At 57.7% G+C, this 16,837-nt stretch overlaps 2 protein-coding genes across 2 annotated transcripts; both read right to left on the bottom strand.

Annotated features, from left to right (window-relative positions):
- Nucleotides 1–1,588: 1,588 nt before the first annotated feature.
- On the bottom strand, nt 1,589–3,736 carry LOC119444237 (uncharacterized). Its single transcript, XM_037708664.1, has 3 exons — nt 2,975–3,736; nt 2,441–2,695; nt 1,589–2,209 (listed from the first exon to the last, which is right to left on the bottom strand). Exons 1-3 carry the CDS (start codon nt 3,734–3,736, stop codon nt 1,589–1,591), a joined length of 1,638 nt encoding a protein of 545 aa, XP_037564592.1.
- A 5,525-nt stretch (nt 3,737–9,261) lies between these two features.
- LOC119444236 (uncharacterized) lies at nt 9,262–11,049 on the bottom strand. Its single transcript, XM_037708663.1, has one exon. It carries the CDS (start codon nt 11,047–11,049, stop codon nt 9,262–9,264), a length of 1,788 nt encoding a protein of 595 aa, XP_037564591.1.
- Between the last annotated feature and the right edge of the window lie 5,788 nt (nt 11,050–16,837).

Below are 16,837 nucleotides of genomic sequence, written 5' to 3'. Positions count from 1 at the left end.
AACAATTAATAAAATATTAAAAAAGGTCATATGGCCTTCACATTTTAATGTAAGACGACTTATATTACCTCTGGAAAAACGTCTTCCCAGCAATGCTTTTCTCTTTAAAAGTTAAGCCGACTTTAAGGGGATCGGTCTTTGTAAGCTGGCTTTCCCACGTTCTGTGTAGCAGTGAAGCCTACTGAAAGAAAAATGCCATGCGAACGGGTCCCGATCACGCTATCTCCTTGCACTATTAAAGGTGAAGCCTAAGCGTCCTCTAATTTTTCCTCCTCCCCATCGCCACCATCGCGCTCGCCCTCAACGCTTCTACTGCTCTGCTGCTGACATTTGCTTCCTCCTCCCCAGCGCCGCCATTGCCCTTTCACTCAAGACCCTCTGGCGTTGAGCGCGAGGGGCACTATGGGAACCCTAGCACAGAATTGCATTTGCAAACGTTAGGGCTGGTTCCACTACTCCTGTCCAGATACCACGCACCGCCTCATATTTAGTGTAGCTCCAAAGTCATTTATGTTGCATTATTGCTACATTTCGCTTCCCCTTTATTTAGGCGAAAGCCTTATATGTCTCATCATTCAGTCGACCTTCAACGTCCTTGAGCGAAAACCGTGTCGTCGAAGTGAAATCGTACATGATGACGACTCGGTGTAGTAATTCACTTACCACACCGAGAGCTTTCCGACTTAATAACTCACTTACTACACCGACCCGGCATCGTGTCTTACCAATATGCAAACGCTCACGCAACAATTCTGATGATGTGCGGGTCATCGTCGTGTTGAGATAGAGTTAATTCAGGCACTCTAACCCACGACCTTCCATGGGAGTCGCACCCTCGACGTTTGGTGTTAATAAGGGCGAGGTTAATTAAGGCAGAGTTAGTTACGGCAGTGTCAATTATGGCACTTGAACCAGCCACCTTTGGTCGGAGAAAACAAGCAATAAGAAGGAACAAGCATTCGAATGAGAATGTCAAGTAATTTAATAAATGTCCCTTGAGCGTGCAGGCTTTAGCCTTCACCCTCTTTGGCGTATGCTAAAGTGACTGTCAATTTTAACAGCGGCGCTGTTTAAGGCCGAGGTTGAACGGTGCCGAGCGTGGTTCAGTTTTGCGAAGCGCGAGCCAGCCACGGGTGGTCGGACAGTGGCGAGGATGACAGAGAGAGAGAGATTATTGTTGGAAAGGGTGAAAGATTGGGTTAAAGTGCAGCGCGATAACTGTCTCTCAATAGAGGACACCTCAACCGCGCTGCACAGGGGGATGGGGAGTGAAAGGAAAGAGAAGGGAAAGAGGTCGCAGGCGCAGGAGCGGAAGCAGCAGCAGCATCATCTAAGGCGCCGCAGGCGCGTGGGGTTCACGTCGCACACTGTCGGAAATGAGAACAGGTCGTAAGGAAAAAAAATAAAATAAAAAATAAAAAAGTAACAACAACAAACAACAACAACAAAAAACAACAACAACAACAACAACAAACAAACAAACAAACAGAGGAAGGGCGTAGCCGCCGAGAGACACCCGCCAGACCCCAACGCCAACACAGCACCCCGGGCGGCCCCGAAAGAGCCGCCGGGAGCCCACACGGGAGGCCTACAGGCGGTCGACCAAACCCACGTCGTCGGTAAAGTTCAGCAGTGCGCGGAAGAGTTTGCCGTGGCTCGATGTGCAGCCCGAGGGGTGGAAGACGTCCTCCACCGTCAAGCAGGGGAGGTTCTGCGCGCGGTAAACGCGGGCAAGAGTAGCGCGCGCCGTCGACGAAGCACTGCACTCGCACATCAGATGCTGCAGCGTCTCGACAGCACCGCAGTCCTGGCAGAGGGGCGAGGAGGCTCCGCGGAGGCGGTGCTTGCGCTCGGCGGGCCAGACGGAACCGGTCCGGAGTGCGAGGAGGAAGGCTCGCTCTCTCCTCGTGAAGCCGGATTCCGGAAGCAGGCGTGGCGGGCGACCGCGCGCGACGCGGCTGTCGGGGTGGCGCAGCGCGAGCTCCCTTTTGAAATGAAGCCGCGCCACGTCGAACGAGTTGGCTCGCGTCCACAGCGCGGATAGGGGATCGTGGGCGCGCCTTGCCAGGTCATCAGCTGCCTCGTTCCCGGCGACACCGACGTGCGACGGTATCCACTGGAGGCACAGGTCGCACCCCTGTCGCTGTAGAGCATGCAGCCTGCAGGCAACGCGCTGTGCCAGTGGCGGCGCGCGCTCGTCGAGCAGCAGCTGGCGCAAAGCGGACCTCGAGTCGCAAAGAATCGCCACTCGGTTCAGGAACGGCGACTCTTCGAGGATGTCGGCCGCCAGATGTAGTCCCACAAGCTCCGCTGTGGTGGAGGAAGCTCGGTAGGACAGGCGTCACTGTCTCGCGACATCGAGGTGCGGCACAACGCAGGCGGTGGCCGCGGAGCCATCCTGGCGGACAGAAGCGTCAGTGCACAGGTGTGCCCTCCCCACCAGGTCGTCGTGTATCCGTGCAGCAGCCTCCTGCACCACAGCGCAACGAGGCGTGCGGTGCTTGGAGCGGATGCCCGGCAGGTCGAGGCACACTCGCAACGGCACACGCTGGTTTGGTGGCGGCCAGGCAGCAGGGGAGGCCGGGGCGTCGACCACCAGGCTGTCGAAGAGCTCGAGGAGCATCCCCACACGCGACTTGGGCAGCTCGCGCAGATATGACAGCATGGGGCCGGCACCGGGGGCATGGGAGAGGCGCTCCAAGTGGCCAAGGGCGCGCAGATCGGCAGTGAGGGAGACGGGCCAGGCGCCGGTTTCCGCGAGCGTCTCCGCGACACGGGAAGCACTGGGCAGGCCGTGGCACATGCGAAGCACTCGTCGGTGGTCGCCGTCGATGCGTCGCCACAGATGCGGTCGCAGGTTGCACAGTGGGAGCGCGTACAGGACCCTGGACAGCGCCACTGCACCGTACATGCCAACCGCGAACAAAGGGGGGGGGGGGGGGCAGCCGTCACCACGCGCGAGGAGCGCGCGCACCGCGCCCTCAACTTGGCGCATGGCTGCGCGAAGCCACTTCACGGCGGGGAGCCATGTCAGGCGATGGTCGATGGTGCGCCCGAGGTAGCGCACCGTCAGCCGCCAGGGAAGAGGAACACCGTCGACGACCACGCAGCCAGTGTGGCGCCGGGCAGCAGCGCGTGGGTAGACCATGATGGCCTCCGACTTTGCCGCCGACAAGCGCAGGCCAATAGCCCGCAGGAAGTCGCCGACCGCATCCGCCGCCGCCTGGAGCTGCAGACGCATCTGTGCCATCGTTGCCGGCGGGCCACGGACGAAGAGCGCCACGTCGTCCGCGTAAACCACGGTACGCACAGGGAGGTGCCCACTGCTGCGCACGCACTCGCTGATGGGCGCGAGTGCAAGGTTGAACAGAAAGGGGCTCAACACACTCCCCTGAGGCACACCACAAGTCACTGAACGGGGCGAGCTGGTCGCACGCCCAACCCGAACAACGGACGACCTGTCTGTTAGGAAGGCCCGCACGTACGCCAGGAGCCGGCCCCCCACACCAAGAGCGCGCACAGCCGAGATGATGGTGTCGTGGGGCAGGGAGTCGAACGCGCTCTGGACGTCTAAGAGCAGCAGGAACGCGGCGTGGCCGTCGCGACTTGCCTGCTCCAGCGTGCCCACAACGGCGGCAAGGCAGTCGGCCGTGGAGCGGTGCGTGCGGAACCCACACTGTTCAGGCGGAAAAACACCCCGGATGTCCGCTATCCATTGGAGCCTCGACAGGGTCATCGCCTCCATCGTCTTGCCAGGGACTGACGTTAGAGACGGGCCTGTATGAGGCGAGGCTGCGAGGCGGCTTGCCACTCTTCAGTACTGGCACCACGAGCGCGGAGCGCCAGGACTCCGGGGAGGCACCCGCTGCGCAGGACACCGTTGAATGCGTCGAGCAGGAAGTGTCGCTGATCTTCGTCCAGGTTGCGCAGCATTTGGTGGGTGACTCCGTCCTGCCCGGGCGCACTGCGGCGCCGCCCGCGGCACAGCACGCGCTGCAGCTCGTGAAAGGTGAAGTCTTCCTCGCACAGACTTGTGATTGCCTGCGCGTGGGTTGACTGATCTCCACCCCGCACGAACACAGCCACGTAGAGCGCCCGCACTGCGACCGTAGGCACACCAAGGAGGGGAGCAGTGGCGGCAGCTGTTCGGCGAGCGCGAGCTCGCTGATGCCCTGCGCCACAGCGATGGCGAGCACAGGGAACCGTGGTGTCCTGGGGTTCAGCAGCGCATTCAGGACGCGCCAGCCGCGGTGTTGGTTGCGGGGTCTCGCGAGCGACGAGCAGAGGCCCGCCCAGCTACGTCGGCGCAGCTGCCTCGCGTGTCGCCTGCACATCGCGTCAAGTCGGTTGTATGTAGTCCAGTCCGCGGCGGCACCGGAGCCGACCGCGCGTCGCTGAGCACGTCGGCGAGCCGCGCGGACGTTCAGCAACTTGATGTCGGGGCAGGGCGTGCCGGCGGGGACGATCACGCGTGTCGTGGCACGGCCCGCGCACTCCGCGATGTGCGCGAAGTAATCACTGCAGTGCGATGGTCTCGCACACATCTCGCGGAAGAGCGGCCACCGCACGACAGCGTACACGCGCGTGGCGCCGCGACTTGGCTTGGTGGGGCGCAGGGTGATCGGGTAGTGATCCGATCCGGCGGTGTCCGGAGCACGCTGCCAGGAGTAAGAGCAGCGCTCCGAGACAAGCGCCAGGTCGATCACTGTGGCGACTCCGTCCCGCCGCACGAACGTCGCTTCCCCACTGTTGAGGACGGCAGTGGCGCACCGATGGGGGGGGGGGGGGGATTCGGGGGTTGTAACCCCCCCTGAGGCCGACTTAATCCCACTTTTTTTTTAACCCCTTTTCTTTCCTTACGCATTTGAGTACTGCAACTAAGATGTAAGACGCGCAATCGTCTGCACACTCGCAAAAAGCGCATTTTTAACACGAAAGTGTTTTATGCCGGGGTCCACCAAGACTTCACTGACGTATTTCCGTCACGGAAATACGTCATAGAACATAATACAAAGAAAGAAACCAGAAGAAAAAGTTCCACAAACATGCAAAATTTGGAAATCGAACCCACGACCTCTCGGTCCGCGACGATAGATCGCCGAGCGTCTAACCCATTGCGCCACAAACGCATTTGCAGAGAGCTACACAGACGCGCCTTATATATCTAACACTCCTCCGTGTACCCGCGCTCTTGCTCGGGGCGGTGCCGCCGCCTACGAGCAGAAAAGAGAAGTACTGCATTATGACACTAACGCGCACCGACAGTGAACGCTTCGGTGGTCTCAGCACTACGACGCCTCGATGCCAGCATTCGAAGGGACGCTGGCATCAAGAAGCACTACCAACGCCACCTAGGTGGCGTTGGTAGTGCGTTCACCGTACTCAGCACAGCGGAGCGTGGCCTCCGCAATTAGCTCTGAAAATGTTTCTGAAGTTGATCGCGGAGGCTGCAATTACGACGCGCTGTACGCGCTGATTTGACTCGGTGACGATTCAGTTACGTGCTTTGTCTTGCGCGTTGTATTAGTGTGTCAGTTACGTGCTTCGTCTTTCGCGTTGTGCTAGCGTGTGCAGCGTAGTGCAGCTTCCATATGCACGACGGTTGCTCATGGTCATCGACGTTGGTAGTCGTGATGGAGGAGACGTGCCACCAGGCGTCAGCGTCGGTGCATCAACGCCTAAGGGCGCTTTAGCCACAAAACACCAATAGACATTATATATCAATGTGCAATAAACATTACGCTACTTCTGTGAAGACACGTTTCACTTTCGTGTTCTATACCGATTCCTATATAAGAGGGATCAACCACATTTTTTGTGTTATACAGGCACTGCAAACATCTACATGGTGAGGCTTTTTTGACAATTTCCCGTGAACAAATCGAAATTAATGCTGTTTAGGTGGTATTGGCAAACTGTCAACCCCCCCTGGCAGAGATCCTGGGTGCGCTACTGGAGGACGGTGAGGCCCGCAGCCGCAACGGCAGACGACAAGTCCCCTCCTCGCGCATTGCTCCTGGCACTGCCCCAGTCGCGGTGGTGAGCGTTGAAATCGCCGCACACGACGGTGTCGGGCGAGAGCAGCGCAGTGAGGCGCACAACGAACGAGTAGTCGGCGCGACGGGCACCCGCGCGAACGTAAACACTGGCCACCGAGGTGTTCGTGCCGCGCACGCGCACAGTGACGGCCACGCACTCGATCATCGCGGAGCACAGGTGGTCCGTGGGGACCCGCGCATGAGGAAGGGCGGCTCGCACGTAGACGGCAACGCGGGGACGGCCAGGCGGATGTGCGTCAACAGAGCACGGCGCAGCGTCACACTCAGGCATCGCACAGTCCGATGCACTGCTGTAACCGATGTAGCCCGGCAGCGAGACCTCCTCTGCACACGCGTACGTTTCCTGTAAAGCGAGAATATCGTAGTCGTGCAGAGGAAGGTGCTCTGCGAGCTCAGCGTGTCGGCGGCGCAGGGAGTTGCAGTTCCACCGCAATATGCGCGGCCGAGAGGCACCCTGAGGTCTAACTGCCATGGCTGGCGAGTGTTCGTTGAGCGGCAAGGGCGGCCGCGCACAGTGGGCGTGTGGGGCAGTCCTGCGGCAAAAACTCTGTCGCGAACGCGAGCGCGGCAGTCAACAGCGCGATGACGGCGTCGCGTGAGTCGGGAGACGCCGAGGGCAATCGGGGCGCAGGCGTCGACGTGTTGCCCGCGACGGGCGGCCTCGCCGGGCGGTCGCCCGCGGCGTCGGAGTAGCTCCGGCCAGGTTGCACTCGGGACGGGACAAGGGAGGCGGCGTGTTGTTGCGGCCCCTGTGTGGTGGGCTGTCCCGTGGTGCGGGCGAGGACGGTAGCTTGGCGGCGAGTTATGGGCAGCTCAGACGAGGCGAGGGTTCAAGCGACCTTCCTTTCGTGCTGCCAGCTGGGGCATCGCGGCTCTGTCGCCGCGTGCGGGCCGCCGCAGTTCAGGCAGGTGGCTTGTTTGGCCGTGCAGCCGGACGTTTTGTGGGCGCCCCCACAACGGAGGCAACGTTGCTCGGAGGTGCAGATCGCGGCCACATGGCCGTAGGCGCCACAGTGGTGGCACTGCCTAGGACGCGGGCGCTTCGGGAGCACAGACCGGCGCACCTTAAACAGTGCGACCTCAGCAGGGGGCTTCCTGCCCGCGAAGCGGAGGACAACATTACCGCCCGCACGGACGCATCCAAGTACCGCAACACCCGACTCGACATTCGCCAGCAGGATGTTGTCGTTGAGGTTGCGGTCGACGCCGAAGACGTATCCCGTGCAGGACTCGGCCGGGGCTGACGTCGCGCGAACCGGGACGCCACATATTTCCGTGACAGCGAGGAGCGGGTCCAGTGGAGCGTCGGTGGCAGCGTCAACCGCGACAATGTTGAGTCGGAAGTTGACTCTGACCCGGTGCGCGCCAGCCACCCGCGACAGCTGTGCCGCAATCGCCTCCTGCGAGTGTGCGAGGAAGTTTGTCATCCCGGCAAGGGGGCGATACAACACAGTGTCGCAGGGTTCCCGCAAAGGCAGAAGGGCTGGGGCGCCGCGAGGACGCTGTCGACGGCCTCCGCGGCGGCGGCGCTTATGGTTTCGCATCGCTGGAGGGTGCCGGGCACCGTTGAGTGCACGTGTGCCGGCCCGGTCGCTGGGCTGCTTCCTTGGAGCCACAGCTGACTCCTTCAGCTGGTTGTCTCTCTCCCTCCTTGCCTGTGGCAGGCTTGCCTTTGTGCCAGGGTGGGGGAGGGGCGGCTTGCCTGGAGGGGGTAGAGGTGCGAACGCATCCTCGACCAGGGGGGCGCGGGTAACAAGCACACAGCTGGGGCGCGCCGTTCCGGCTGGGGAAGGGAGCTGTCCGATCGGTTTCCCTCTCTCCGGTAGAGCAGTGTCAACCTGGTCCGCCGTGGGGTGGTGTCGCTGGGGAGATTTCTCTCTCGCCCGGAGCTTGGGATCCACGTGCTCTGAGAGTTGTTGACTCTCAACCGGTTCGTCTCCCTCCGGGAACTTGGGGACCTCGTGATGTGCGGGTGGTTGAGCAGCCGGTTCCTCTACTTCCGCCACCTCGGGAGCCACGTCACCCACTGGGGGGTGGACTTGCTGGACAGGTTCCTCTCCCTCTGACAGCTCGGAGGCTTCTCGTATCCGACAGGGAAGGGGATCGGGTGCAAGCTGGAGAGGAGGTGTCCTCGCTGCTCGGAGTGCTCTCGGTCTATGGCGAGGGGGGGGGAGGGGCTCTCGGAAGGGCTCATGGAAGCGGATGAGAGGGGGGGACTGGAGAGCGTACTTGTATGCCGGCTCTTTTTGTCTGCCGCACGGTCCCCTGCTGTGTCAGGTTGCTGGGGGGGCGGGGGGGGGGGGGGGGGGGAGTGCGTGGCCACTTCGTGCTGCGCGGGTGGGGGAGGCGAGACCAGTTCGGTGTGCTGTGGCGAACCGGTTGTGGTCTCAGCTTCTCTCAAACTGGGGGCGGCTTTGTGATGTGGCTGGTGGGGATGCAGCATCCCGGGGGGCTGCGGCGACTTTGCGGCGCTTGCGCTTTCGGGCCGTTGCAGGGGTCGGGGCGCCGGTGCGTCTGGGTGAAGGCCGGAGGCGCTTGGCAATGCGCATTTTTTTATCCACTGTTCCGACCTTCTGGGATGCAGACTGGAGAGCCGGTGGGTGCAGGTCATGGGTCAGGAGCCGTCGAGTGGCTCTGAGGAGAGCCTCCATGTTCCGCGAGCGGCCGGGGGTGCCGCTGGGCGCGAAACCGGACTCGCCGTCCGAGAGGTCACCCATCGTGAGGGTGCTGGGCTGGATGGCTACATGTTGAGTGTAGCCGCCTAGCTATACGATAACTCAGCTAGAGCTAAGGTTCCTAACGACCCACTCCCTTGGGAGCCCTGATAAGGGCTACGCTCAGAGCGTGGTCGTGGGAGGGGAACAAAGCGGCGCAAGGGAGCAAGAAAAACACGTCTTGCTCCGGCGAGTGCAGGCGAACATCCTCGGCGATGGGATGTTTGAAGCCGCGAAGGAAGCGAGCGCCGGAGGAGGAAGGCGCCTGGAGGTGGAGAATAGAATGTATATATAGTGGTTCAGATAGAGGGGAAAGGATGCTATTTTCTGCTGCCCAGAAGGGAGCACGGCTCAGCATCGGGGGGAAGGGAAGAGGGGGAAGAAAAGATAGGGGGGGATGAGGGGGAAGGGGTAGGTAGGGTGTGGAAGTGATCAGCGGCAGCAGCTCACCGTGGCAAGGACCGCAAGGGGCAGGCAGGGGGGGGGGCCTACAGGAAGGCAAGTCCTGCCACAGCGGCAAACTCCAAGAAGGATTGCAAAGCTGTGACAGGACTATGGCGGGGGAAGAGGAAGTCTTCCAATGAGGTGGCTGGAAGGCCAAGGCTGTGATATGCCACTGTCATCGCGTGCCTAGGGGTCGCGAGGGCTTGACAGTGGCATACGATATGCTCCAGGGTCTCTGGGGAGCCGCATTTCCTGCAGGCCGGGGATGAGACTCGCCCCACGCTGAACTTGCGAGCGGCTGGCCATGCGCTCCCCGTCCTGAGGCGCAGGAGGAGGGTTCGTTCTTGCCTGTTGAGGCCGGTGTCGGGGAGTGGTCGCGGAGGTTGTCCGCTGGCCACGCGCTTGTCCGGGTGTGCAGCGGTGAGCAGTTTCAGCAGCCGGTGACGCGTGAAGTCCCCCGCTGCCACTGCCGTGCTCACCTGGACCGGCTCGTGATGGGCTGCTTTGGCTGCGGCATCTGCCTCTTCATTTCCCGCTATGCCTGCGTGGGACGGGAGCCAGTGGAGTGAGAGGGGGATGCCGCTCCTGTGCAGTGCTGTCAGCTTTGCCAGCAGCAGGGCCACTGTGATGCCTGCTCGGTCTGGTTGGAGCAGACCCTGGAGAGCTGGACGGGAGTCTGTGAGGATGGCCACTGGGACCTGCGGAGGGTGGGCAGCGAGGTAGTCAGCTGCCAGGTGTAGGCCGGCTAGCTCTGCTGCAGTGGAGCTCGCCGCGAATGGAAGGCGGCACTGCAGGATCTGGCCCGTTGCGGGGATCACGCAGGCTGCCGTTTCCGAGCCGCTGGAGGGGAAGACAGATCCGTCCGTGTACACTTGCAGGTGCCCGCCAAGATCGTGTAGCTTGGACAGCGCTGCCTGTTCCAGCTCGCACCTGGGTGTTCTGCGTTTCCGCTTGCGCTCCAGCGTGAGGTGGATCTCGAGTGGCTGCTGGTGGGGGGGTGGTGGCTTCACCGCGGTGGGCGAGTACCCAACCAGCTCGTCATAAAGTGCACAGATGCTGCCCATCCGGGAGGAGGGATGGCTCCGCAGTCTGCGCACCAGGGCGTCGCCATCTGGAGTGTGGTGGAGCCGGACCATGTGCAGGAGCCCCTGTCGAAGCATGAGCAGCAGGAGCGGCCAGGTCTGGGCTTCTGCCAGGGAGGCAGCCACGGGTGAGTTTCGTGGCAAGCCCAAGAGCGACCTGATGGCCATCCGGTGTTCCATCTCCAGCTGCTGCTTGCGGGTCGGCGTTAGCTTGGCCAACGGGAGCGCATATAGGAGCACGGAGGTGGCAGCAGCCTGGTACAGCCGGATGGCCCATCGGGTGGTGCAGCCCTTGCCTCGCTGGAGGAGCCGTCCAACTGCCGATTTTACGCGGCGTGCCTTGGTGGTGGCGGCCTTGGCAGCAGGTATCCACGTCAGTCGATGGTCCACCTGGAGCCCAAGATAAGTGACCTCCTTCTTCCATGGGATTGGAGTGCCTCCCAGCACCAGCCTCCCGACAGTGACCCGAGCAGCAGCCGATGGGTGCACCAGCAGAGCCTCTGTCTTGGCAGGCGAGAGTAGGAGTCCAATGCCCCGGAAGTAGGAGGCCACCGCATCCAGGGATTGCTGCAGAGATGTCCGGATGGACTGCAGTTTGCGCCTCGGTCCATGTGCCCACAGAGCCACGTCGTCTGCATAGATGGCACACTGTGTTGGGAACCTTGGGTTTGCCGGTATGGCTGCGGGGAGTCCCGCCAGGGCTGTGTTAAAGAGAAATGGGCTTAGCACCGAGCCCTGGGGGACGCCCATGGTCACCCTGCGGGGGCTGCTCAGGGTCCGTCCAACTCTCACCCGGAGTGTCCTTCCCGTCAGGAAGGAGCTGATGAACTGCCTGAGGCAGCCCCCGATGCCAAGCCCGTCCAGTGCGCTCTCAATAAAGAGTGTGGCAGGCCATCGAACGCACTCTGAATGTCCAGGAGTATGAGGAGTGCCACCTCCCCATTGCTTCTGGCTTCCTCCAGAGTAGAGATCACGTCCGCGATCGAGTCGGCCGTGCACCGGTGTCGTCGGAAGCCGGTCTGTTGCTCGGGTAGAAAATCCACCGCCCCGGCAATCCAGTTGAGTCGTCCCAGCGCAATGGCCTCCATGAGCTTGCAGGCTGCAGACGTCAGTGACACCGGTCTGTAGGAGGTGATGGCCGTGGCTGGTCGTCCTGGTTTCCGGATGGGCACCACCACCGCAGTCAGCCAGGCCTCCGGAAGCAGTCCACTCTCCCAGACCTCGTTCATGGCTGCTAGGAGCAGCCTTCGGGCCGCCCTATCCAGGTTCTGGAGCATCTAGAAAGTGATGCCGTCCGCTCCCGGGGCACTGCGGCGTTTCGCTTTCGTCAGTGCGGACGCCAGCTCGTGCTCCTGGAGCGGATCCTGGCATAGGGCAGCGATCTGGCTAGCCGTCCAGGCTGGGTGGTGGCCGCCAGGCTGTCTTGCGGGGGTGGGACCGGATGCAGCTGCAGGCTGTGTCGCTGGGAGAGCAGAGAAGCGGTCGGCCAGCTGCTCTGCCAGTGATGCCTCGCTGATGCCAAGGCAGATGGCCACTGAGAGCACCGGCTGCCTCGCCGCTGGTCCACAGAGCAGGCACCGCAGGAGCCTCCACGCCCGTGGTCACGCGTCGATGGGATGTTTCAGGATGACAGAGGGAGAGCGCGCGCCGAGCGTCAGGGGGGCGGAGCCAAGGAGAGAGAGAGACGGCGGCGTAGCGGCGGCGCTAGTCTGTCTGGAGAGAGATAGCAGGGGGGCGGGGGGGTTGCCGAGCAATATAAAAGGGCCCACTGTCGACTGAGAGCAATCCGATGTTCGGCGGCGAGTACGGCGAGGACCAAGAAGCGGCACGGCAGGAAAGACGACGGGAAGCTGCTCGAGCACGGCCACAACGACGACGTGCCGACCCAGAGTTCCGAGCAGGGTAAGCCGAGACTAAGCTACGGTTGTTCCGAGTGAGGGAGGCGGCGTCGCGGCAACGGTACGAAGAGACTCATCGGATAGTGAAAGCCAAGTTGATGCCACCAGCTCCGCTGTTTGATCAGTCTTCGCGACGTTAAGTCAGTGAAGCTGCGCTGATTTTTTTTCTTTTTTTTATGATGAGAGGCGTTGGAGCCAGCTGTGGAAGACGACGAACGCGCGAGCAGTGGCACGAGCTCGAGGCAAGCGTGAGGCGAGCTCGCTCACTTTTTCTGCACCTCACAGCGAACTTGAAACATAGAGTTATGGCTTTCGCCTTAAAATGTATGAAGTCCCTAAAAGCGGCGCGGACACGCAGCTCTCACAAGCTACTTCGCCTTTGCGAAGTAAAGCAACGTGTAAATTCAGAAATATGTGATTTCGGAAATAAATGACAATACTCAAAATAAAAAGTAGAGGTTATGATTATTATTTATTTATCATTATTTATTATACCCTCAGGGGCAAGTGCATTACACAGCCGAGTAGGGGAAAAAGTTCAACAATATGAACAAAAATAGAGTATCAACAACACAACCGAATACTACAATTACTGACCGAAGAGTTTTGAGTACGCGTTTTCTCGACCTGGGAATGGACCAAGAATTTTTACGTCTGTTCCTGGTAGTCCTTTTCGGACGAGCACAAAACATCTAACTTGATATCAGGTCCACAATGTCTCTTGTCGAATTGGCGTTTCATCGTACCGCGATACCTGCTGCGCTCCTCGATGTTTTTTGGTCAATCCGTTAGCTGAAGTTTGAAATTCCAAGTTCCTTGTCGGCGGACAGTTTCGGCACTACACCATACGCCGAGAAATGTGGGCCACATCCAAGGCCTGTGGTATATGTCCTGCTATGGTTTGCAACGGCTGCAAAGGTTGCACTTCCATCCTCCTCGGAAATTTGGATACATTGACATAAAATGCTTTATGTCACGGATAACTCTCTCCGCCAATCCGTTGGCTTAGGGGTGATATGGAGAGCAGCGCGACCCCGGGACTTTCTGCCCACTTCTGAAACTTGTTGCTCATGAGTGCACGTTCGTTGTCAGTGGCTACGACCTTCAACTTCGAAAACATCGCTTGGTCAAGAAGTGCAATAACACTATTTGTATCCTCTTTTCCATGGCGTGCAGCTACCATGCTTGGGCATTGGTCAATTGCCACTATAAATTACTGTGTCTGGTGCACACCTTCGCTCTTGTTTTTCAACTCGTCAAAGTCCACATGCACTACTTCGAAAGGTGCGTCTGAGTGAAGCGGTAATATGAGCTCGTGCGGTCATGGGCGCTACTTTGCCTTATTGATCTGGCACAAGTGCATGACCCAACATAGTTGTCTACATCGCTCTTCATATTCTTCCACATGAACCTCTATAGAAGCTTATTATAGGTTCGCCAGAAACCATCATGACCGCCAGAGTCGGGAGTGTCATGGTACATGGGGAGCACTTTTGGAACGAGGGTCTTTGTCACAGTGAACATTCTATTGGCAAACTGTAGACCATCGCATCCTTCGCACAGTTTCTTCACGTTTAACACTTCATGCGTAACTTCAACAGCCAATCTAGATAACGCATCTGCATCCGTCAACCCCGCTGCCTGGTCGGTGGATAGCCTCAAAATCATAATGGCACAGTTTGTTTATCCAGCGCGCCAACTTTCCTCTTGGCTCCGACTAACTAAGGAGATAAACTAAAGCTTGATGGTCTGTATATAGTTCGAATTTTCTCCCGTCTATATACGGTCTAAAGTATCACACAGCCATGAGGATGGCAAGGGCCTCTTTCTCCCTGTACCATAGTGCAATGCATCTGTGTTCATTTCGATTGGCAGGCTGAAGTCAGGCAGAGTTAGTACTTGGTCAAACGAGATGCGGCGCTCTAGTTCTTGATAGGCAACTTCGCAGTCATCGGACCAAATGAAAGGAACATCCTTTTTTTGTTAACTCGGTGAGGCGCTTTGTCATCTTTGCAAAATCCTTAATGAAAGTCCTGAAGTGGCCTGCTAATCCAAGAAAAACTCGCAGCGAATGAAGTTTATGCGGCTTCGTATGTGTGGAAATCCGATGTACATACTCTTGTTTGGTACTTTTGGTGGCGTCGAATGCTCTACAGAGAAAAACGACCTTCGACTGAAAGAAATCACTCTTTTTTTATTTATCTTCAGAGCGCCATTGCTGAGTGCTTGTAAGACTTTCGCCAGGTGTTCAGCGTGCTCCTGCTCAGACCTCGAATACACAATGATGTCATCGATGTAAGCATTGCAAGAAATCCCAATATATGGCTTTAGAACGTTGTTCATCATCTTCTGAAACCATGCGGGTGAGTTCTTTGAGCCAAAAGGTAGTCGGTTATATTCGTATATGTTGAATGGCATCACGAAAGCAGAAAACATTTTAGTCTCCTCTGTCAGTGGCACTTGCCACTGACAGAGGAGACTAAGCCTTTGCACAGGTTGAAGCGAGAAAAGATCTTACAGCCCTGGTTTTATTGATGATTTTGCCAATAAGTCACAGTGTAAATGGAAATAAGTAAGTCTGTTTGTTGACCTGCCTGGAATCAGTGCAGAGACGAAAGGTACCATCTCCTTTAGAAGCAATGGTGATCAGAGAAGCGAAGGCAGAGGTTGATGGGCGGATTACACCGGCGTCGAGCATCCTTCTTTATTTCTTCCTTCAACTAATGTTCCTTCTCTCGTGACATCTTGTAGGCCTTGCGTTTGACTACAGTCTTGTCGCGAACTTCAAATGGTATTTAATACTTTGATGTTGCCTTTGGATAGCCCCCGACACATATTAGCTCTGGAGACAGCTTGATAACGTCCGCCGCTGTAGTGAGCTTCCGTTGAAGTTCAGCAAGTGAAACCGAAAACATTTGGCGGTCATCCCGAGTAGTGACTTTCCCATCGCACTAGAAGTTAAGCGTCGCTGTTGCATGACTGGGCGAGACAAGAGCAACTGGTATTTTATTCCATCCAGTATGAGAGCCTTGGTTAAGGTTCTTTTTCCTTTACACGCGATCAATACTTCTGCCCCCTCATTAGAAGTCTGTTTTCTGCCGTCGTAACCATACAGCGTCACAGGACAATCTTCCACGATGCTTAGGTCCGGAATTTTACTCTTGTTTACAACTGTTATCGAAGCTCCACTATCCACTAAAGCATTGACGTCTCATCCATTGCTTGCACAGAAATGTACCCAAGCTTGGTACGATCGGTAAATAAGATATGGTCTCTTGAAATGACAGAGCGGCGCCTCCCGATGTCAACTTGGTCACGTTTTTACACTGCAGTCTGTGATCTTCATTAGGTGCAGTACAGTATGCGGTGTTCGTTGTTGCACATCGTTCTACATGCTCTTAGGCAGTCCTAATATAACTAGACGTACGAGCGAAGAGTCCGACAACGTGGAGTTAGCAACATGTAGCAGCCTTCTCAAAAAAGTATTCTATTAGAGGGCCGGAATTATATTTGAAGGCCAATTTCCGAGCCAATTATTGCGTTGTCCCAGCTCTGGAGCTTATTTTCCAAGAAAGACGTCAAAAAACTGTCTCTCCACTCAGCCCAAGGCTGGTGCGCTTTTTCTGCGATTCTCAAGTCATGCCAGGTTTTTGCAATGCCTCGTAGGTACAAGCGCATATTCATAACCTTGTCAAGGGCTTGTCGCCAACTATTGTGGCCGCACGCGTACTCATAGAAACTCAGTCAGGCTTGAGCGTTTGCAGATGACGAACCGTTTGCAATTGAGCAGCAGTCCAAACAGCGTGTTTTTCGCAACTTGGTGAAGCGTATTCTTGAATCCCCACTGCACCTGACGTAAAGTCGTCTCCCAGTTCGTGCCGTCCGTGTTCTTCGTCAAGCTCGCGACCGCTGGAGTAATCGTGAGATTGTATCGCTCGACTTGACCATTAGCGCGTTTCGTAATGGTGTTTTTCACGTGCATGATGGTGACGGCTTCACATGTTGCCTTGAATTTGGCATTCATGAAGGCAGTCCCGCGATCGGTGATCACCATGGTTGCCGCGGCGTCGTGCTGCGTGGTCTATACCCAGGTCTCATCCTTGGCCGTCAACTTTGTCAGAGGTGTTGCAGTAATAGCGTAAGCCTGAACAAACTTTCTGAAGAAGCTAGTGAGGTCCAAAAATTGATGCAGGATGTGCACGTCGGCGGACTTTCGGAAGTCGGCGACGCATTGGATTTTGAGCCTTCTTGGTCTCACGCCTTCTGCAGAAATGTCATAGCTAAGGTAATCCACTCGGTCGTGGAAGAAGTAACACTTGCTCAATCGCAAAGTCAGCCCCGCTCCACGGAGAACATCCAAGATCATTCACAGGGACTGGAGTCCTTCTTCCACAGTTCTCGTCGGGAGCAAGATGTCATCCGTTTAAGTGCCACTGGGTATCGTAGTGGACCAAGAACTGCGTTGATCATTCTTTGAAATACTGCCGTCTTTTTTCGCACCAGGAGGATAGGACTCGCATAGTCGGAATTTGAGTCAACGATGATGCCCACTCGCTTTAACTCTTCGATGACCACCTTGGTGTACTCTCTATCCGCAAAGAAAAGCCGATATGGGCGAAACCTTACAGGTTCCTCAGTCG

Source organism: Dermacentor silvarum, chromosome 3, assembly GCF_013339745.2.
Source record: "Dermacentor silvarum isolate Dsil-2018 chromosome 3, BIME_Dsil_1.4, whole genome shotgun sequence".
Lineage (NCBI taxonomy): Eukaryota > Metazoa > Arthropoda > Arachnida > Ixodida > Ixodidae > Dermacentor > Dermacentor silvarum.
This window is presented reverse-complemented; position numbering and strand designations above follow the sequence as displayed.